General features: G+C 36.1%; 1 protein-coding gene across 1 annotated transcript in view; it reads left to right on the plus strand.

Moving 5' to 3' along the window:
* The window catches only part of USP46 (ubiquitin specific peptidase 46), a 34169-nt gene extending 12565 nt beyond the window's left edge, over positions 1-21604 (plus strand). The window contains exons 2-9 of the mRNA XM_015625067.2: positions 735-815; positions 1520-1733; positions 3955-4184; positions 7572-7648; positions 12862-12945; positions 13223-13420; positions 14087-14165; positions 15132-21604. Coding sequence (XP_015480553.1) covers positions 735-815; positions 1520-1733; positions 3955-4184; positions 7572-7648; positions 12862-12945; positions 13223-13420; positions 14087-14165; positions 15132-15233 — 1065 coding nt within the window. The 3' untranslated portion in view covers positions 15234-21604. The remainder of the gene's footprint in view (positions 1-734; positions 816-1519; positions 1734-3954; positions 4185-7571; positions 7649-12861; positions 12946-13222; positions 13421-14086; positions 14166-15131) is intronic.
* Positions 21605-23951: the final 2347 nt, after the last annotated feature.

The raw sequence follows: 23951 nt of genomic DNA on the forward strand, positions 1-23951 counted from the left end.
AAGTATCTGAAGTAAGGGTGTCAGAGGATGGAGCCAAGCTTATAATGTGTATAGGAATGATGACATTTGCTTTGGCAGCAATCTACCTCACTTGCTTAGTAATTTTAGCTGGTTCAAAAATGGGCATTTTAATATAGTAAAACAACAGGTATATTTCACTTCCTTTTAGCATCAGTGATGTTACTAGAACTGGGTGCCAATCTTAAGCCCAAGTATTGTTACAGGCTGATGACTAATTAGGAGGGATTCAGAGGAGTTTCTTTAATGCTTAGAAAACCTGTCTTCCATCTAGGAACTGGTTTTTAGGGTTGTGCTTAAGATCAACTACTGTCTTTATGAGACAAGAGAGTAATGGGATCCAGATTACAATGTACACAGTAAAAATAGGGGGAGGTGGGTGTGGGAAGAACCACTGTTCTGACCCATTCACTTCTAGTCATCTATTGCTAGAGGCTCCATGCCAGGCCAGCTCCACTATCCGGATTTGCAAATATTTTTAGTGGCTTATGAGATAGTTGTTTTTGCCTATCAGTAAGACAGGGTTATCTTGGCTAATCGTAACTAGAAGGAAAGAACTCTTTTCTGTCTTGACACTGTCCATAATTTTACTTTAGAATCTAAATATTCTAAATAATTTCTTCCTTTTTAATGTATGTTTGTTTTATTATTTTTTTGTTGGGTTTTGACTTTTTGTTTGTTTGTTTGTTTGTTTGTTTGTTTGTTTGTTTGTATAGGGCACCAATGCCTCTGCTCTGGAAAAAGATATTGGCCCAGAGCAGTTTCCAATCAATGAACACTACTTTGGATTGGTCAATGTAAGTACCATTTTGATGTTACTTGAAATTTGCTTTGCTCCTTGGTTTTTTTTTTGTCTTTTCTCTCCCCTACTCTTATCAATTTTATTCTAATGCAGGATTGTCTTTTTTTTTTCTTAAGTGCTGCTCATGTTGCAATTTTAGGCAAAGTAGGTTGCAAAACTGTATCAGATGTTTGAAGATGGCTTCATACACCCCCAGAGAGAGCATTTATATTAATATTTCCAGGGATTAGAACATACACTTAAATAAAATTAAAAGTCTATTTTAGCTGTGAAATAGGAGGGAGGAAGTGATTAAAGTATGTACAAGTTTAGGTACAGCATTCTACATTGGCGACTCTTAGGAGGAGCTTTTTTATTTGACCAAGGAGAAAATGAGTGAGAGGAGTGTTTTAATCACTTGTTTGTTACCATAGAAATTATATAGATATACTAATTTTTTCCATTGAAAACATTAGTCATTCTGCCACTGAGCAGTAAGATAGAGCCCTGATATGGAAATAAACTTAATGAAATCCGCTATAATAATTATTTTTCTTACAAGTGGAAACCTTTACTTTGTATCCTAGTTAATTTAGAGCACCATAGTTTTTTCCATGAAGTGTTATGGTGGGTGACAGTGACAGGAGTCAGAATCTGAATGAACACCTAGTTTTGTTGTGATGCACAGAGATTAAGCTTGTTTTTAATTTTGCATGGCAGTTTGGGAACACCTGCTACTGTAACTCCGTGCTGCAGGCATTGTATTTTTGCCGGCCATTTCGGGAAAATGTATTATCATACAAGGCCCAACAGAAAAAGAAGGAAAACCTCCTGACATGCCTGGCAGATCTTTTCCACAGTATTGCTACTCAGAAGAAAAAAGTTGGAGTTATTCCACCAAAGAAGTTCATATCAAGGTTACGAAAAGAGAATGGTAAGTGTAAAACTGAAGTTCTCTAAGGTATTCATGCATCGATCCAAAAAGTATAAATAAATATTGTACAATGTGATCATATTAATCAGAAATACAGGTCAGATTTGTAAATTGCTTTTAGTACTTTGTGGGGTGTATTATTATTTTAGTATCTGTGTATATGTTATTATGCTTGAAATAACCATAGCAGATTTCACAGGCTCCCAGAGGTGTGTGAATTAGTGATGTTTTCACTGCACGGTGGGGCAAACCTTGCTGTAGAGTGAGCTAGGGCTGGGAATAGGAATTACACTGCTGTAATTTTTTAATTGTTTTTCTCTGTGGAGTATGGCAGAGAGAAACACTGAGGGCAGCTGACAGTATAGAAAATGTGTGCCCTAGGAAGGCTGCAGACACCACCTACTCCAGAACACCCTGGAGGATAAGGAGCTGGGTATGTGGGGGTGGTCAATCAACTACACATCCGCTGCTGTTCTGGTTCATGGAAGTGGTGGACACAGTCTTGCTTTGCAAAGCATCAGACCCCTTTTGACCATTAAGTTGGCAACAGAATATACCTAATCTTCTAAGGGATATGAGGAACATCTTGAGATAGAGAAGCCTGTCACAGCTATATTTTGGCCTGCATTCATATCAGTGTGGATGGTATGCTTAGAAACAGAGGGGCTTTGAATGAAAAGACAAGTATGAGCCAAACACCTGGAAGAAATTGCTTCCTGGTGACAGCATATAAATGGGCAGATTGTTCATTTCAGGGCAAACATTTGAAATCATGAAAAAGTTAACTCTGAGTCATCTAGTGATAAATCCCCCACACTGTTTGGGATCATTTGTAAAGACTGGACCTTATGTTTTCAGCTTTTTTAAATTAGGGCCAGAGTCAGTGTGTATTACCCTGCTTTTATGTCCAGGCTAGACACTACAAAGCCAAGGATTCTGTACAATATTTTCTGAGGAAATCCATGTGAACTTTTTCAGGAGCAGGGGGATAAAAATACACATTTCTGGGAACACACATTCTTTTTTCTTTGACATGATGGGCAAGTTAAGTCTTTACTGGAGAAGTCTGTACTAAATCACCATTGGGATATTTTTCCCTCTTTCTGCAAGCAGTTAGTGTTGAACAGGACAAGTCTTTTCTCATCGGACTTGTGTGTGAAAAATGAGCTTTGTTAGGTGGTGGCACTGTTACTACTTGAAATGAGTTAACCTTGACTAGCTGCCAGGTGTCCACCAAGCCTGTCTCCTCATCTCAGCAGGGCAGGGGGTGAAGAGGAAAAAACCTCATGAGCTGAGATTAAATTAGTTTAATGAAAAAATAAATAAATAAATAAATAAATGAAAATAACATACAGAAACAAAGGAAAACCAAAGGAGATTTATTCTCTACCTCCCATCAACAGATGATTTCCAGCTAGCTACTACCTGGGACAAAGGGTCTTGGCATATGTAGAAGTTTGTTTGGAAGATATATATCTTAATAAAGAAAATCTGCCCATCTTTCTCTTAGATTTTAGTGATGAACATTAAGTCACATGGCATAGAGTATGACTGGCCAGTTTGGGTCAGCTGCCTCACCTATGTCCCCTTCCCAACCTCTTTCACGTCCAGCCTACCAGCCTTTGGGCAGGATGAGGGTTGGAGGGACGGCCTTGATGCTGTGTGAGTGCTGCTCAGCATCAGCTGAAACACTGGTACATCATCACCACCATTTTAGCCACACCTACAAAGCACAGCATCCTGTGTTGGCCACTGTGAGGAAAGGGAACTCCACCCCAGACACTGTACACAAGTATGTGTCAGCATCCAATGGCTTCAATTTTCCCTGCCATGTGGCTTACTCTGATGTTCCTAAATGTCTGAGGGACTTGGAATATATAGATGGAAGTCAGTGCTGACTAAAGTTAGGCAGTAAGTGTCTAGTGTAAGGAAATAATTTAGGATGAGTCATGCTCTTGCTTTCTTCATTGATTGTAATGGGAACCTACACAACCAACTCCAATGAGTGTAACTCTCTAGACAGCTAAAGTTAGGTGAGATGAAGCTTTCTCCCAAAGAGGCTTCATTGAAGCCATGGTGACTGGCTGCAAAACTGTTCTTTGGGATGATTCCAAATACCTTGCTGAGCAAGGGCCAGTACAAGTCTTCGGGGAAAAAAATAATTTTCTTTCTTGGAGGAAAGGATATTCAGCTGTACAAATCTTGACTCTCTCCTTCACAGATCTCTTTGACAACTACATGCAGCAGGATGCACATGAGTTTTTAAATTACCTGCTCAACACCATTGCAGACATTTTGCAGGAGGAGAAGAAACAGGAAAAGCAAAATGGGAAACTGAAAAATGGCAACATGAATGAAGCTGAAGAGAACAATAAACAGGAACTCACCTGGGTGCATGAGATTTTTCAGGGAACACTGACTAACGAAACTAGATGTTTGAACTGTGAAACCGTAAGCATTGGGATAGATTTTTTTTTTTTTTTGGTTGTTGACCGTTAATAGATAGATACATTTTGTATATATAAATACATTAATCTTTTCAGACATCTGAGAATTGTGGATATTCCTGTAGAATTTACTTCTTGAAGTGAGTATATTCTTTTCTAAAAGTTTATTTTCCCAAGCATTACTTGGCTAATCTCTGCCAGGTTTTGCTGTTCTAATATGTATCTCTACGGTTAAAATCCTTGCTAGTGAATCAATATCTTTCCTTATCACTGTAACTTTGAGAGAAGGTATTCACATCATGTTCATATAATAAGTAAAACATAGAGATGAGTTTGTGTTAATTCCATCTTAGGAGTCTGACAGGTATACAGAGGGTTCATTAACAAACCGTTTTCTTTTATCTCCCTAATATTTTCTAGAGGAAAGTTTAAAATCTTTTATATTTGAGCTATAAGTAAAAATTAATTTTAGTTGGGAAACCTGATTGCAAGTCTCCTATTGATTACTGTCTTTTTTAAGCACATGTTTCTATTGAAAGAGAAAAGAAATATTTTTTTCAAGTTGCTCCTGTGACATTGCATGAAAGAGTGACACAGAAAGTAAAAAAAAAATCTCCTTTTGGGAGAACAGTGACCCTGACCTTCCATAAAGGTTGGAATTAACATTACCTAACCTTTGCTTGGTAAACCAAAGTTGATAGGCGTCAAGGATGAACTAGTTTTCTCAGCTCCTGCAGATGATGGAGATTATGAAGGAGCTTTTGCAGGAAAGTCTCTCCATCTGTTTCTAGGCTGTTTCATGAACCAAATTTTTTAGCAGTATCTGGTGTTTTGTTCCTTACAGCTCGTCCTGGCTGCATGGTGTTACTAAGCCATTGTTGGTGCAGCAGTGCTGAAAGCTGGGCCAACAAACTGATCTAAGAACCATGTACTTTTACTCAGATCAGTGCTGCTACTATGGGCTTCCCCAAAGAAAACACAGCTTTAGATTAGCTGTGTAAAGATAGGAGAAGGTGCCCAGAGGAGGTATCTTCAGACAGCAAGCTGAGGTTTAGACAACTGAAGTTTGATGAGATAAACTCTACCCAGGTCCTACCAGATCTGTAAAAGAACATAGTCTGATATTTCTAATCATAAAGAATAGCTCTGTATTCCAAGAGAATATATATGGCTTTTCCAGGGACTTGGTCAGAGGAGCGTGGTGAGGAGAAGAGATACAATGATAGCCAACACAAAAAAAGATGTTGGAACAAGTTTGGAACACACTTGTATAAATGAACGTATGAGAGACATACTGAAAATTAATTATTTAATCTATTTCAATTATAAACCTCAGGTAATAGCAAGTTAAAATAAGTGAAAGGTTAGAATTATTTTTTAACTGACAAGCTTCTCCTAAGAGTTGTGGCTTAATTCTAAATCAATATCTAGTGTTTACTTAGTAAAACTGTGGTGAAGTGAGGATGTGTCCTTGGGTAACAGGATAATTGTACAATTCCCTACTTCTTATTCAAAGTGATGAATCTTTATGGAAAATTTAGCTTGTCTGTAGCTTTCTCTGAATACAGAAATACCATATACTATTCAGGATATTTTTCCAATATGTTTTCCTTGGACTAGTGTAACTTAAAATCTTAAGAAAATAGTAAAACTGATTAAAAGTTATTCCTTTGCTAAAATATTCATAAGTAGTACATGAAGAATCATTCTGATTTCAGCAGTTCTTATTCTCACCTACGAAAAAGTGTAGTTTGAATCTGGTTTTCCAGCTAACTTTAGTTTTAGTCTGTATTATTCTAGCTCTAAGTAGCTAGAATAATAATTCTAGCTCATCTTCCCTTCCAGTAAATATTTGATGTGCAGAAATCAAGAACAGCATTCCTAGCTTCTTTGAGGCATTCAGATGAAGCACTGTATTCACCAAGGACTTTTTCAAGTGCACTCAGTGTGTCTGACAGAACTCTAGTTCCAGCTGTGGAGACATAATGTTCTCTGAAGCTTTGTTGCTTTATCTCTCAAGTTTTAGCTGTATATTTATACTGCAGCTGATTGCTGCCAATTTTGTGATTTCCTGTCCTCTGTGGATCAAATCATGTCTCAGAGAGGATTTTTGTTTGAAGAACTGTTCATTTCATTTGGGCGTGCATTATGCCTCTGTACATCTTTGATAATATCAAAATTAATCCAGCCAAAGGTGTTTCTCTGCATTCACTAAGATTATAGGATCCCTGACATAACACAAATATGAGCTCAAGGCGGTACACAGCTATCACATCCACAGAATTGCAAAAATCTGAGCATGAGGAACTTCTACCTGAATAATGGATTCATCCCCTCACAGAAGTTCTTGATTTGGGCTTCACTATTCTCCCATCTGATTTAGTTGTTTTAAGGAAATGCAGTCATAGGAGGCAAAACATGGGGTGTTCACAAAATATTTCATTAAAAATTTGTAATGAATAAGACTGAATTCATACACAGTAAGTAATTTTGCTGTCTTTTGACTCAGTTGATGTATTACAAGAACTAGCCATTTGGATGATTTTTTTTGTTAATATTACTTCACCTTTGAGATTAAACACTCAGTGAAAAATAATTTTCAATGCAAAAATCAGGATCTGTCATTCTGAAAACATTTGGAGTTAAATTTTTTTAATAAAAACTCTTCATTATAATTTTTCTCCTCTTGTTCTGTCTAAAAAAAAAGCATTGGCATTACCAAGATGATTTTGCAAAATATTATCACTGAGCCATTTTTACCTTTAATATTTTAAATTTTTTAATCAAAATATTGACCAGGAACAATATCCAATGAGGAAATGTAGCTGTGTCAACCAGAAGTATAAACCCATCCTTTTCAATACTCACCGGAGAGAAAGGATAACATGGTTAAATATGACTTTTTTGACAGAAATATATTTGGAAATTATCTTTTTTGCATCTTTAACAGTAGAAATAATTGCATAAGAATAAAATGTGAATGCATATTGTAATATGTTACACAAAGGGTAAACAGATTTCTGATAACAAAAGAAAGTAGACTGTTACAGAACAAGGAAACATATGTGGTGCATCAGTCCCAGATAATATAGGGGAGGATGGTTCACCTTTACTGAACAGTAGGCTGTCATTAATGGCCCATGGTTGGTGGGACTGGATAAGTGGAATAGACAGAAGTTAAATTATATGAACGCTGGATTGGTAGAGTTACTAATAAATATCACATTGAACATTAGTCACACTGAACTAAAAAAAAATTAAAGCATTCAAATGAATTATTTTTATGTAAGAGCAGTTTCTACAGAAATAAATATCTTTAGCATTTACCAAAGATATAAACAGCATTTAGATGTATGGCATCTCTGTTTTACATGTATGTTTTTTGCAACAGGTTAGTAGCAAAGATGAAGATTTTCTTGACCTTTCTGTTGATGTGGAGCAGAACACATCCATTACACACTGTCTAAGGTAAATAAATGCATCTTTTTGGCAGACAGTTCTAACTGCTAGATTTTTCAGGTCTAGGAGGTATAGAAAAGTAGAATAACATTTACATTTGGACTTACCCTAAGCAGGATAAAAATACTTCAAACTGGATATTTCCTCTAATGAAAAAATACACATTAATGTACTTTTCTTTACTCACCTTCTCTTTCAATGTATGTGTTTGAAAGAGGAAAATAAATCAACTTTCAGGGAATATAATTGATTGCATTGTTGTCTGGAAGAATTGCTGCAGAATAATAATTGGCTTCAAAGAGATTTAAATGTGCTTATTTTTAAGCTTCTATACAAGTGCTTTGTTGATTACGATTTATATGCATATTAAAAGTTAAGTATGTGTTTTGCACAATGAGTGCTAGAGTCCATAGAGGGCAAAATATTTCAAAAGTCTATTTTACTATCAGAAAATTCTTATTCTGTGTCTCATCCTAAAATTATGGGAAGTCTTTTATTCTAAATTTCTGTTCTCCTCCTAGTATATTCTTAACTTAAAAACTCTAGACATCCAAAAAATTTTCAGTCTTACATGGGTGATTATTCTGAGAGATTTAAAATGTCCAGAATTTTCACATTGATACAGTAAACAACTACCTAAGACAATATGTTGCTGTTCCAAGGTAATGATTTTTCAATCGGTCAAACTCCTTCAAAATCTAAAATTGCTATCTAGGTTGAAATTGCATTTATCAGTTATTCTGGAATACCTAGGAGGGACTTCCTGGTGTGTCATCCCAAAGTGAGAGTTACAGAAAGAATGTGAGGTATTAACTATTTCCTGAATCAGAAAGCAGTGACTTCTCTGTGAATATGACAACTGTACTAATTTCTATTAAAAAGTTTTTTCCTCTCTCAGCTTCTATTCAGTCTCCCATAGGATACCATAGTAGTCCTTAGCCCTCAAGTAGTCCACACTGCATTAACTAGCCTCTCTCTACTAAGTGAGCAAACCTAAGGGAGGCTCTGGAAAGCGGTGTATTCTCCTTTTTCCTGTAGTCTCTTTGCCTCTTCATAGTAACCAGTAGATGAACCATTATTGGTACTATAGGCTTTTGTTTGCACACTTTTCAGTTTTTCACTGTAGCCACTACCCTGAACTTGCCAGTATTACTTACCTTTCCCTATGGTGTTCAAAGTCAATTTGAAATCCCAGTGAGCTGTAAGGATGCTGCAGTGCCTTCTGAGGTCCTTTCTAATCCGAGCTGTTATTTGGTCCTGTGGTACTGGAGACTGAGCTCTGAGATTTTCTTAGAGCTGAGTCTTGTGAACATGTTAGAAACCACTGCTGTATAGAAGTTACTATCTGTTCTTCAGCTTTCTCCAGTTTTTAATTTACACTCTTGATTTTTATTGTGGAAATGTTTTGTTGGGAGTGGCTGTTTTATCTAAAGGCAGAGTAAGTATTTCAGTAAAGACACCAATAGCATTTCCTCTGATGAACAGCCTGGCTGTAGCTTAAAACATGGAAGAGCTGCATCTGCACAATTGCAACCAACAAGTGAATCCTGGAGTTGAAAGTGACTCCAAAGAGGTTAACCCCTACCTTTATGTCAGAGAGGATGCTTATCCAACCTGTTCCAGAAGATCTTTTTAGCAGTGTTATCTTGTCTATCCCAGTCCTTCCTGTCCTTCACTACCAATAAGTTTTTCCTGCTGTGTAATATGAATCTTTGTTGTTTCAGTTCAAGCTTATTCCTACTCGTCCTGTGTACTCTAGACATGAACCAGGGGTTACCCTCATTTGCCTTAGCAGTAGCCTTTTGCTTACAAGAAGAAGGTAATCACTTTAATTTAAACAGCCTGAGGTCATTCAACTTTTCCTTCTCAGGCTGTCTTCTCTGGATCTCTACACATGTTCATAACTCTTCAACCTTCTCTCCAACTGGACCTCTCTCTTGAACTCTTTCTTGAAGTGCTGCTGTCTAGAGCAGGGCATAATATTCCAACAGAGGTCTATACAATCCTGAGAAGAATGGATGCCCTAAGTCTCTTTATGCATTCCAGTGTAGTGCCTTTACTCAGGCACTGCCTTTACTTTACAACACCATAACATGCATTTTGAAGTTTACCCATTGCTCCCTTTGGAAATAAAGGAAAGCAAAATCTCAATTTTCCTTTTCTTCGTGTGGGAGGTATAGGCCACTATTTACAGATTGAACAGGAGGAGAGTTATCACCTCTCATCTATTCTGACTATGCTTTGTTAGCAACATTTCTACCTATGTTTAGAAAACATATATTCAGTTAGAATATGGACTTCCTCTCATTGCTGTCTGGTATTGTGCATTATTACACAAAATAAAAGTGCTTTTGTAGTTTCTTTCAATAGGAACATCCAAGTTATTATTCTTTTTGGAATCTTTGCTGTTTTCTTTTCAATGACTACTTTGCTGTGTCTTAATAGCTTTAAGGGCTGCTGCATTTAAAAGGTAAAATACAAAAAAGCTGTCCAAGATAACATTTAAGTATAATGGATCTTCTACAGATGAATATTCTTTTATTTCTGTAGTTTTTCAAAATGTAAAAGGTCTTTGTGTACTGAAGATGTCCAATGAACAGAAAGAATACAAGCCTCTGGCATAGTCTAAGCCCACAGGATAGACAGCTGGGTCTGAAGCAATAAAAATAACAATACAGTATGTACCCATTACAATAACAAATACAGTATATACCCATTGTTTTTATTTCCACTGGGATTTGCAACGTTTACCCATCAGTTTGATCCTGACTTGTGTAATAGTAATTAATATTACACTAATAATTCTTTTATCTCTTAAAACACAAAATTAATATTATTTATGCATATAAACAATAGAAAGCATCTTTTACAATGTAGCAGTGAGGCTGTAGAAGCACAAGGTCAATGTGATAAATTAGTACATCTTGAGCAGGTGCATTTAAAAATTTCTTTTCTTTCTAAAATAACATATAAGCAAAATGCAGATTGGACTATTAATGGAATAGGAGAGAGTTAGACATATCTTGAAATTAGCTCTGCAGATCTAGAGAAGAGTCCTGCAAGGCTGTGGCTCTTGCACATGCAGACTTTGTGATCTCCAGTCAGTGATCTGTTGTTTTGAACTGTTTAACACCTGTTAGAAATGCCATGCTGAAAATTCTCAATTGCTGAAAGAGTTACTGAAGTTGCAATTATCTCAATGCCTAACCATTTTTTCAGTGAAACATTTTTTTCTAATACTACTAATAATAGATACCATAATGCTGCTAATAAATAAATAAATACATACTACTTCTACTAATAATAAATAATACTAATAATAGATATTAATAGCATCAGAATAACTAGTACATTTTAAAAGGAATTCAGAAACTCTTTGAGTTTAATTAACTTTCATGGGAGCATTGGCATAGAACAAATCAGTATCTATCAAATTTCTACCATCTGCATGCTTCTTCATGTTAGAAAAACATTATTTCCTTGCCTCACTTTGAGATAGGAAGAAAACTAATAAATTCCCCAAATTTGTTTGCTTTTTTAAAATTTCAGACTGTAGGCTTTGAAAATAAACATCAGACTCTTTCTATAACAGACAACGTGAAACTTTCACAGGCACATTCTATGAAGTCTTATGTTCCCTGCACATATAACTCATCTTTAATATGTTCTTTCAGCTCTTTGCTTGTGGTTCCCTGAAAGGTTGCCATGTTTTTCAGAGGAATTGGCTGAATTCAGTTAATTTTGTGTTTAAATTCAAATGTGAAATCAGGTATTGAGATCAGTGTTTAACAATGAAGCAAATCCTTCCCAGTGATAATACTTTATTTTCTTTTAGATAAAAAATACTTATTATCAAAGTTTAGCTCTAACTTATCTTTCAAAATATGTATTTTTTCCTAAATTTCAGCACTTTCTCCAAGGTGTTAAGACCTTATAAAGAAAAGAAATCAATGAAAGTGTTCTCAGTTATTAAAAATATTATATAGTCATATGAAGTGCTTCCTTGTCACACTCTGTCAACCTTAAACTTTTATGAAGTTATGTAATTAACTTCTAAGATCTATGCCCTAGCAAACTATATAGTCTTCATATCTTCCACCTACCCCTGTAGTGATGATGTCAGGAAGAAATAATCATCCAGAATCCTCCCTTTGCCTTGTAAGAGAGTTCTGGTGCTGCCTTCTGTGACAGCAAGCTGAAGTTGGAGACAGTGTGGATTCAGCTTCCATCAAGGTGAATTGCAGTGGTAGAAGGGAATTTATTTGGGTCTGAATTAGCCTGGAGTTCAGAAGCCTGTCAGGTTAGGGTAGGGGCACTCAATAGGACAGTTCTGGAATTCTGATATATCTACTTATGGCCCCAAGTCACAGGAAAACCCATGTGTTTAAAATGGGAGATAGGTGCTTATGTCTGCATTCACAGTTCTCAAAACATCTGCTCAGCTGCAATGTAACACATGAGGTGACAAAAATAATTGCTGTTACTTTTTTTTTACAGTTAAGTAGTGTTAGGTACCTAAAATTCTGCTCCAGAGCGTATCAGCACTGACTTCCAGCAAATCTTTTCTGTGAGCTGAAAGATGTTATCAAACCAGCCTTCCACTGCCTTTATCTCTTTAAAAGTTCAATCCAGAAATATCTCCAAGTATATTTACTTGACCAAGATTTACAAAACTTTCTATACCAGCTGCCTCTTTCCTTTTTTAGAAAACGAAAAAGTGTAATCTAAAAACTTCTAGATGACTGTTTAAAAGGTTAGAGAATGCAGGAAACTAAGTTAAATTTATTTCTTCTTTGTAAGAGGATTCAAACCTCTCTTATGGAAGAAAACCATAAAATGTGAGATATTTGGGGATGGCAGAAGTACACTTAAAGTTGCTTCAATCTGCAAATAATTTAAAAAGAAACAGAATGGATTGAATGATTAAACCCAAGTCTGGGCAGCCCCTTTATGTGAGAGACCAGATATAGGTCCCATTTTGGGACACCTGACCTTTCATTTGTATCATATAGAGGGCCTCAGCTCCTAATATAATTTGTCATAGCAGCCAGATACCCTAATTCCATTTGCAGCCCCCAATACAGTCTCTTCACATGCTTTAGAAAACTGGAATGGGTGAAGATTTCATCCTGCGTGTCTTTTGAATTTGCTTCAGGTCATCAGCCCAAGTGGGGCAAATGTATTCATATCCCCAAATAACTGATGGTTGAATTTATTTGCAGAGACTTCAGTAACACAGAGACACTATGTAGTGAACAGAAATACTACTGTGAAACTTGCTGCAGTAAACAAGAGGCACAGAAGAGGTAAGCAAAGAGCAGGCTGTTTCACCATGGCCCTCCTGGGCTCTGGCAAACTTACTCTTTGATATTTATTCTCTTACATCCCAAATGCATTCTCTGTGTGGACCAGAGAACCTGCAGACAGATTTAAAGGCATGTGTCTTAGTCTAGAAGCTACTTCTAGTTGATTATTGTTACTTACAAAGTGCTTTTATAATGCAGACATTTGCTTATTAGGGGAAGAGAGAATGGCTTTGAACTGGCCAGGGGTTTATCATATTCATTCTTTATGGTTTCACAGGATGAGAGTTAAAAAACTGCCAATGATTCTTGCCTTACACCTCAAGAGATTCAAGTACATGGAGCAACTGCACAGGTATACGAAGCTGTCTTACCGGGTGGTGTTTCCTCTGGAGTTGCGTCTCTTCAACACATCTGGCGATGCTGTCAACTTAGATCGGATGTACGACTTGGTAGCTGTTGTTGTCCACTGTGGAAGGTGATGTACTTTCATGTGTATCACAAGCTATTGCCAGGTGTTTGCCAAGGGCAGAGCTATCCCTGACAAAATGCAGGGAGAATGGGAGACAGGGCTCACAGCCTGCTGCTGCACAGACCTGCATGGGTCTTGGGCTGAATCATATGGCCAACCTCCCTCATAGTAAACCAGTACTCATTTAAGAAATAATGTCTCAGGTCTCCTGAAGTCACAAGTTTGGTTTAAATTGATCAAACTACCTCCTTCCTCATAAGATTCCTTAAAGAAGTTGGGAGCCAGGACTCTGTGACGGCCAAAGGCTGTCATCGTGTAGGCCCCACAACAGATCACCTTGGTCAATTTTCCCCCCTATGCTTAGTTCTTAAAGTTTTAAAATAATTTGATGCCTATCAAGAGAAACTTGTTTAGTGCTCTTAGGACAATTTCCTAAATGGTCCTGGCACAGATAAAAACAACACCTTTAGCTTTCAGTTGATTAGCTTTGCAACAAGTTAAAATAAAAAGGTGAAAGGACTAAATGTCTAGTGTACCACCACAGGTGGATTTACCATGTTTTTCATAACTTTTAATTATAACATATAATTCTATATTCATAAAGAAATGTAACTTATCAGAGCAGACTCAGTAGTATATTCTAATATTTTGGGGTTTTGTTTTGCTTTCTAGTGGACCGAATCGGGGCCATTACATTACTATTGTGAAAAGTCATGGATTTTGGCTCTTGTTTGATGATGACATTGTAGAGGTAAGTATGCTGAAGGTCATGAGCACAACTTTTGTCTTAATGTTTGCTTCCCTACTTGGGGTTAAAATTCTGATCCAGAACTGGGTTTACTAGTTAGTCTCAGTTTACCAGACTCAGATTGCCAGTCTGCAAAACCACAGTTTGGTTGTAATGTTTATTTCAACTCCATTAGGAAGAAAGATTGTAAACAAAATTATTAATCCTGTAGTTTGTGCTCTGTAAGTTTCAGAGGGGTTTTTTTTTCATAACACCATCAAATGTTTTTAATACCAGACTTTAAGAATTTAATTTTCAATATTTTCTATATCTAATCAAATCAATTTAATTCATTAAAATCTTCTCACTTGGTAAAACTGAACTAGGTAGCTCAGCTGTAGAATTTTCAGTTTTCAATAGGGAACTTGCAAGAAAGTCCGAACCTTGTTCTGGGATTGTCTGAATGTGGATTAGAGTAGAATCTGTCCCACAGCTATAGCAGATTCTGTCTAAGCATTCTGAAACTCATTCTTATGCAAACCCTTTATGTCATTGTGGCACACTGGCAAAACTGAGGTTTCAAGTCTGATTTCCCAAGAGGTAAGGAAAGTGAGCACTGGGATGGTGGGTAGGGTAAGTCTTGAAGAAGGTTTCTGAAAATCTGAGAAAGATGGGATCACATGGTCACATTTATGTGTCTTAACACAAAAATGCTTATTACTGCATTCCAAGGAATCTCTCTGTTACTGGAAAAAGCCTAGTTCAGTTAGGTTCAGTGACAGAAGCATGCCTATGACTTTCATGAGTGAGATCAGCAAGCCTCAGCCCCCCAGTCTTTACCCTTTAACTGCTTCAGTTGCAAGCAGTATTTTCTAATTGCTACCTCTAAACAAATAACTGAATTTGTCTTTTCTGTTCATACAGTCATTTCATCTGTGTTTGGTATTTGTTTTACCTAACAGCATATTTAAAAAATGTTTTATTTTACAGAAAATAGATGCTCAAGCTATTGAAGAATTCTATGGTCTGACCTCTGATATATCAAAAAATTCAGAGTCTGGCTATATTTTATTCTATCAGTCAAGAGAGTGACTTGGCAAACTGTGATAATTTCGCACAAGAATGCTGCAAGCAAAAGAAGGTGATGGCTCCCCTGAACTGACTTTTACCCAGACCACATCTCGGATGGTTGAACAACAATACACTGTCTCCTGTTCCATGGTCTACGTGATGTTGACTATAGCAGTCCAGTTTTGGCATTCAGAACTTTATTTTAGAGAGGGGTGGTTGTTTGTAGTTTTTAAGACTGATTGAAGAGCTTATTGAAGTCAGATTTTAGTGGAATTTATATGGACTAACATTTGCAGATAATAAGATTTGGATGTCAACTGTTAAACCCAATCCAACTCAAGTAGTATTTTATATGAAAGTGTTCATTACATTTAGGGAAAAATTATTTAAAACTTTCTAGATGGTTTTGGAGTGTGTTGATTTACAAAGCATTCCTTTAAATACATCCTGACATATACTTACCCCTTTTAAGTGTAAGGAAAAAAATGGATTTCATGATGAATTGAATTGTGGTTGTATTGGGGATTTTTTTACATTACTCTGTTACTCTGCTGCAGAAAAGATCTCGGGTTACCCTGCTGCAGAAAAGATATTCTTCCAAAATTCTTTCATTTTTGGTTGTAAAAGCTTTCGGTGTGTAACCACAGACCTAAAATTCACATAGAGGGATTTAAATTACACTGGAATGAAGTAATTCTGTATGTTCAGTCACTTTGTCATGAGATAGTACAGATGAGGTGAGATTTCAGAACTTACAGAGCACTGGAATAAAGGGAGGAAGATCACATATATGATACAGAGATAAATTGCTTTTATAAAGATTGATCTTTTTGTTAAAATGATATCATACATTGTTTACTTTGATTGAGTTTGCAACTATTGCAACACTGCTCACATGTGACATATCCATCAGGACTGAAATTATCCAGTCCATTGAAATAAGCATTGTTTGTACATAAAACACAGCTTGATCCTGCAATTTTCTAAATATCTGTAAGTCCCATTTTCATTTCTCAAGACAGAGTCCATTTCTTAGAAACAAAATACATAACAACCACTAGTGCACACACTATCATTTATATATCATCCTTAACATTTTTGGTCATATTTGACAGAGTTTTGTCACCACAGAAACAGATAGGGATCTGGAGTGCTTGATTTCAAAATCAGTACAAAAAGCTTAGTTTGTGATTTTCCTGGGTGAATTTGGCTGGGGCTTGTCAGGCACTGGCTAATAAAATTTCTGAATTCACCTGAATTTGGCAAGGAATAAATGTAGAAGAAAGTATCAATAGGGTTTGAGAAAGGATTGATAGTGGCTTGAGGCAGTGGTAGTGCTGGGTAGCTACCTTGTTCAGTTTGACACTTTTTCTCCATTACACAATTCTTGAACTTCTGTAGCCAAAGTCCTATTCCAATGACATCAACAACAAAAACACTCTTCTTGTCTTCATGGGGACTGACAGTGGGTTATAGTATTTATAAGGAAATATTCTCATCTCACAAAATTTATTTCTACCTGTTACATTTTATTTACTTATTATGTATTTATCAGACAGTGTTGCTTTTTGTCCTTTCCTTTAAGAAGCCTGCCTGACACTTTGTGGCCAACACTCCATTTCAAGAAATGGCTTTTGAAGTGCAGCTACATCTCATATTTTAGTCTTCTGTAGAAAAGATAATAATGTTTTTCGCTGTACTCTACTGTGAATGTGAAATATCTTTCGTAAAATATTGGTGAAAATGAAGTAGCTTCTACTGTAACATCATCTAAATTTCAGTTGGATTTAACAATGGCCATTTTGTAAACTAAGGCAATGTAGCACTTTACACTGAATGAGAAGCAGAAATAGACTTTTCAGCTAAGATTATTTGTGATTTATCATGTTATTATACTGATGCAAGAAAACAGACGTAGAATGTAACCTCAGAGGACTTAAGTGAATGATAGTAGTGGTCTACAGAGATCACTCACATGAATGAAGGCTGGTATGCAGGCTCAAGACAAGCATAATTAGGATGCAGCTCTTCTTCTTTTATTGATGTTAGAATGAAATGTTCTGTCTAATACCGAAGATAGACATCTTACAGCAGACTTCAACTCCCACTGAGACCCAGGAGCTTTTCCACTGAAAGCCTAAACCTGCAAATCCCTCTTTAATTGATTTATTCATAAACATCCAGAATTTCTGTATAGAAAAATATAAAAATTACTGGCCTTTTAAAATGGATAAGGTTTCCTCACTGTGAATGAATTCACTTTCTATATCAGCATTAATTAGTGCTGGTCCAAAGGTCTGTATTTTGCAGTTTACTGCTGAACATTCTTACAGCATTCTTTAGTTTTAAAAGATTAAACAAAACAGATATTATTAAGGTATCATTTGAATCTTCAGGGCTCATGTTTATATGAAAAGTAATTTTTCATAAAAATAATTTTTAAATCAGTTCAATTTTAGGAAACATTTTCTTTATTTCAACAGACTTATGTGAAAATTGGTTTTTAAAATGTTAATAGTTTGAAGTAATATTTAAATGCTAAACTACAGGACAATAATCTCTGATTTTCTCCACTGCAAGACAGCTTTAGATTGTAAAACATACAGTTAATTGCAGTAAGTTATTGAGAGTAAAATTACTAGAATAAGCTGCTTCAGAAAGTATGAAAAAGCATTTTTAATTCATGCTAGCCCACGAAAAGATCACAGCACTAGTATCACAGCAGTCCAGAATTAGGGGTCTGACAGCAGCTCTGCAACTTTGTGGAATACACACTTCGTATTAACGCTAGCTAAACTAGGGAGCATTTTCTTTTGATTAACAAAGTTGCAGTCACAATTCTATAAATTGGATCCAGTCTGCAGTGTGCTGAATGTCTTGACTTCAGTCCAAAAGCTGTCTGTCACAGCTGTATGAATAGTGCCAGTCTAGGCAGAGGAATTCTTCTTTGTCAAATTAAGCACATTCACTCAAGTTTTGCAGGATTGGGATCCCCACAGGAACAATCATATGGTATAAAGTATTTTAGTTGACTAAATAAAGCATAATCCCTTTTCTCTTATGCTTATGCATAGATTTCCAGTCCCTTATGAAAGAATGGAAAAATACCTAAGATAATAAAAGATTTTCAGCTAGCAGTGAGAAAACAAAGCACTAACACAGATCTCTAATACTATTCAGTGTTTCCCTAAAATTACTATATTTTATGGTGTCAGGTTCTAGGTATATTAGGTCTAACAACAATTGAAGTTTTCCAATTGTTTCCCATGCTGTTGCTGAGATGCATTGTCCATTTATAAATACTACTACAATGTTCTCTATTTACAAAAAAAACCCATTTTCGTCTTGTGCTCTGTTTCCACAGCACTGCAGTGCTGATGGATCAGTTACCTTAGAGGATAAGCTCAGAACTCAGCTTTTATATTTCCAAGAACAGGCTGTTGGGATTTTATGGAATTTCTAATTTGGGAACATAGCAGAGGGAGGCAGAAGAGTGGATTGATGGAAAAGCCATACCAATGAAACAGCACCTTTTTGAAATTAGGTCCCAAAATTACTCCTGTTAATTCTATTTTAACAATTTAGTTACCTCAAAGTACTAGATTATGTATGAAAAGTCTTTAGCAGTTGGAGTAAAGAAAACAAAGCAGCAGTAATTTCCTTCATATCAGGTTTAATAAATTATTAAAGACCTAGCAAAATTAAACTGAAATTCACCTTACACAATGGGTCCTAAAGTGCAACTGCAACCTGCCTTTTATCTTCAGACATTACATTTCAGTCACTCATCTGTTCCAACATCATGTAGTTGGCACCTGAGCTGACAGCTTGCAGCTGCCAGTGATTTGATGCCTCTCAACAGCAGACCCTTCTTGTTTTATCTCTTTTTTTGCTGCATGTGGCTGATAGTTGTGAGCAGTGTCTTACAGCTGAATGAATACTAGAAATTTAAACAAATTTTGGCTGTGTACCTGTTCTTTGTTAGTATCTTTTAGAAGGATTTGTTTTAATTTATTTTTCTTGTGTTGGTCTGTTACTGTATTTGTATAATAACTTATGTGGTTAATGCTATTTGCTTTGCTTTATTTTTTATGTACTTAGTTTTTTTTAAAATGTAATCAACCCAAGCACTTTAAGCAACAATGTCAATCTTGTGAAATTCCAATCAGCTTAATGTTTTGCCTTTGTCTTACTGCTTTTGCAGCTGCTTATTTGTGATCCAATATCTCTAGTTACAACTCAATTTCCATTTTAAGGTTTGTAGTCCTAGCTGGGTTGTAAAATTGGAAAGCCCAAGTATTTTCATACATATTTGTTCATGCATAAAAAGGAGGGAGTGTTTACTATGTGTCTGCTACACACATCAGTGTGTACCTGACGAGCTGCACTCTGCACATTTCACAGCCTCTTTTGCTCTCTGCCTGCTAACCCATCTGAGGATGACTGTAATACTTCAATCTGTGACACAGTTATCCATGACTAGAATTTAGAAAAGTTCCAATTCTTACAGGAAAATTCTTTTTTACCAGACACAGAGTAAGCTGTCAATCAGCTGATAATACAGGTATTGCTCTCTTTGCCATTTTATCAGCGCTCTGTTCAGTTTCAATTGTGAATAATCTGACAAGACACAATTATTCTTGGCTACTGTGTGCTTGCTGGCAAGGAAAGCAAACTTTTGCATCTTTCTTCTCTTTGCTTGGGCCAACATAAAGCAAAAGAAAAGAGATAATGAGTTAAGGTGAATGCTTGTGTAAAATGATGGTTTTAGAGGACAGCATCTGTGGTGTCCATATCAGAAAGTCACTGACTTTCTGTGTTGTTAATGCAAGGGTTATTCCTAGTGCTTCAGATATTGTATTTTCTTTGATCGATGAAAAGACCAGAACTTTTTCCTGTTGCATCTGTTCTGATACTGAGGTGTTTCTTCTCAATTTAACGTGGCCCTTAATATGTAAATAGCCATTGGCAAGCCTTGATAGACACCCATTTAATTTCTTTCCAGATAATATGCATTACTTCAAAGAGATTGCTTGGACCTGCCTACTAGATTTATTCAGATAACACAGTTCTTTTGCATATAGGGTCAAATAACACCTATCAGGAGGTATGTGCCCACCTGATGGGACCATCTGGCTAAAGCCACACTATTTTACATACTCATGATTCTTAACCCTCTAGGAGGTTTGCTTGCTGGCTTTGCCTGACTGATTTAATATGAAACTGCAAATAACTCCCTTTATTCATGGTCTCAGAGTTGCTATAATTCTTTAATAAATTCTGTTTCATTTGGTTATCAAGGCTGGGACTATTGTACTATGTAAAATAAATTAACTTGTGTGTGCTATTCACAGCAGTCAATTTAACAGCCTAATGCTTCTGATGAAGGCTGTTGCAGGTGGCAACTTCCCTATATGTAAGAATATGAAAAAGTAACTTTTCTGTGATAGCACAGTAGGTGTCTAGGAGAAGCTGGACTGACATGCAACTTCCTAACCTCCATTCTCTAGATAATCCTGACCCTTCTCATAGGGTTCCAAAGTGGCAAGACTAAACCCTTTGTGAAGACGTCTTGCAGTTCACCAAAACATGTTGCTTGCTGCAGTAGATAATTAATGAGTATTTGCCATGTCTCTGTCCTCACTCCCTGAATCTCGTTAATAGGTATACATTCCTTGAAGGGGCTGAGCTTAAACCTCATCTTTGTATTTGCAATGGTGTTCATGTTTGAAATGTTCCACACCAGACTCGGGCCACATCCTAAATTGTTCCCCAGTCCTCTCTCAACTCTCATTCTAACAGCAAGAGCAACATCAGGGCCGCCATGTGACAGGTGCCAGTGCTTTTCCTGGAGACCCTTTTCTAGTCTCAGTGACTTTCACCGAAACAGAGCAGAAACAAGATTCATAACTTACCATGATGCTTTAGGAGTAAAGTCACGACATCCTGTATGGATATGAATGTAGGGTAGGGGGAAGAAGAAAGAGAAGAGGATGAAATATGGAAAGGGTTGGTTTTTTTCAGGCTTTGAATATGTGTATCTATTTGTAAATATATAGTCCCTCTCTACCCTGTTGAAATGATGCAATCATAATAAAACTACTTAAATTTTGTGCTAGTTTTTTAAATGGAATAAGAGGTAGCAAAATTATGAGGCACACAATTGGGAACACATACAGATACTGGATTTCTAGTACAGTGTACAATAATCAGTGTATGTGTACAGATGAATATCTGCTCTTTTTAATCATCATGTACATGTAATTGAACCACCTGCAGAACTGTAAGATAAAAATCATGTTGTTTATTCAGGTTGTAACATAAGAAAACAGTATTTTCTCCTGTTAACATGTTTATATTTTACATAAAATAAACTCCCTAGCTGATCTTGCTTCCATTCAATTTGCTTTGACTCCAGCTGGAGCCATACTAAGGCTGAGTACTGAAGTTGGTTTTTAGACTTCATGCTTCTGAATGTCAGATGCCTGTGTTCTTACAGATGATAAGATTACTGATGCTTGTTTTTTATTTAATTTAATATGATCATCACATTTTAAGTGACTTCAGAGAATATTTCACCCCGTGGGCTGACTGCCTCTGAAATGTCTTAAGAGAACAAGTGCTGCAAGTAGCTTCTGAGTTGTCTTGGTAGAATATACATAAAATTGCATGACTGAGCTGTACCCAGCTAAAACACACCACTGACCTTGTCAATGTTTCTGAGCTTCAGTGTTTCAGCTAAACCTGAGGAGAATAAAAATCAGCCAGAATTGAACTACCCTTCAGGGAGCAATGAGCCCTTTTAGCCTGGGATTTTATTTGTGACTAATGGAGTAGGAAAGGATTTTCGTAATGACGTCTAAAATTTTGTTAAGGAATTGAAAGGTTCCTGTTGTCTGCTGATTTTCCTATAGTTGTTCATTAATAAACACAAAAATTCTCATTCATACATTCTCAAAAGTGAGATAGATAAAAGGCTGGAGTTTCTTGCTCCTGTCTAAATGGATTGTCTTTATTCCTTCAGAATCATTTAGGGAAGTGAAATAAAATATAGCTGTCAAACTGCATGTTATATTTATAGCTAACACACTTAGATTTATGGTACATCAGACTATCAAAGGACTGGGTTGAAAAACACTTCATATCTTACAGTACATATTTTCTCTCAAAATAAAAATATTTGAAGTATCCTCAAATGTATTTCTGGGTTATTAGGACATAGGCATTTGACTGCAGGATGGAGAAAGAAATATAAAACATGAGAGATGACTGAAATAAATAATCACAAATTCATTCTTTAGAAACATTTTCAAGAAATAGAATTTGTGGTGTACAAATAAAGAAACCAAGAAAAAGTTTCCAGTGGCAGGATTCATAATCACTGTACATGGGCTCCACTAGAATTTCTCTCACTTCAGAAATGCACTTTCCTAGAAGCTGTATGATGTTTACCTGTATCTCTGTTCTTTACTCTTTTGTATGAATTCAGTTAATCATTTTACATTAGACTGGGCTATGTTCTATGCTGCAGATATCCAGAGAAATGCTAAAAATATACTTTAATCTGAATTGAAAAGTCAGATATGGTAGGAGAAAATGTAAGTTTACTCATTTAAATGTACTCACCAAATTTCAAACAATATTTATCAGACATGACTAAATACATGACATGATAAAACTACGTTACGCATTTCTGGAGATATCAATTCTTTTGAATGTTTGTATGCAACTTAAAAATCTAGTAAAAATTCTTAAATAAGAAAAATAGGGCATCCATTTTCAACACACACACACACACACACACACACACACACACACACTCAGCAACAGAACATTTTAATTATCTGTTCTGAAAAGATTTCCTCTTATTAATTTTTTTACAAATACTTTGAGATCACTCCATCACCTTGTTAAATTTTTCTCACCCTCTCTGCACAATGCAGTGTTTAACAAGTCATAAACACTTCACCTGGTGCTAATAGTGCACTTCAATTCACCATGAGTACAGAAACAGCAGAGGAGTCAACACTGGAGTTTGCAGGTTGTCCCAGGTTGCATGGAGAGACCTACCGGGATCAAATAAAAGTCAAGAGGTGGAAATCACTGCAAGGGTAAAATAAAGAGGTCAATGCTGAGTGAAATTTGGAATAAGACAGACTGAGACATCCTTTGGATTTCATTTGACACACATATGATAAAAAATATTCAAGTCATGTACAGAGCAGAACCAAAGATGTCGAAAGAGAAGATACAGACATCACCTATTATTGCAAACCAGACATCACAAATGCTTAGAGAGAAAATTTTACCATCAATGACTTCACTATAGCTGTAAAGAAGCTCCAGGTAGGTTTGCAGCTTTACAGTGGGATTAGTAATAATGGAATCTGAAATAAAGTTTCTTATAGCATCCTCATAAAAATTCTGGTGTGCAGAGCTGTGTTTTCTTTGCAGCTGTAAGACATGGTAATGTATGGAACACTGTGAACACTGAAGAACTACATCTACTATTACTACTGAAGGTGTGAATATCTCTGCTCTTTGAAAACAGGTTTCAGGAGGTTAAACTTTAAAATCTTAAATTTTATTTATTCACTAATCATATAATTCTCACTATCATTTATGAAGCATTTTTCATCCTCAAGGTAGTTTACCTGAAAGTCAAATAACTTTCCAACTCTTAATCTGTGGAAAATCAGGTAATGTGTACCAAAATCCATATATATTTTAGATTACTTC

Source organism: Parus major, chromosome 4, assembly GCF_001522545.3.
Source record: "Parus major isolate Abel chromosome 4, Parus_major1.1, whole genome shotgun sequence".
Classification (NCBI taxonomy): Eukaryota; Metazoa; Chordata; class Aves; order Passeriformes; family Paridae; genus Parus; species Parus major.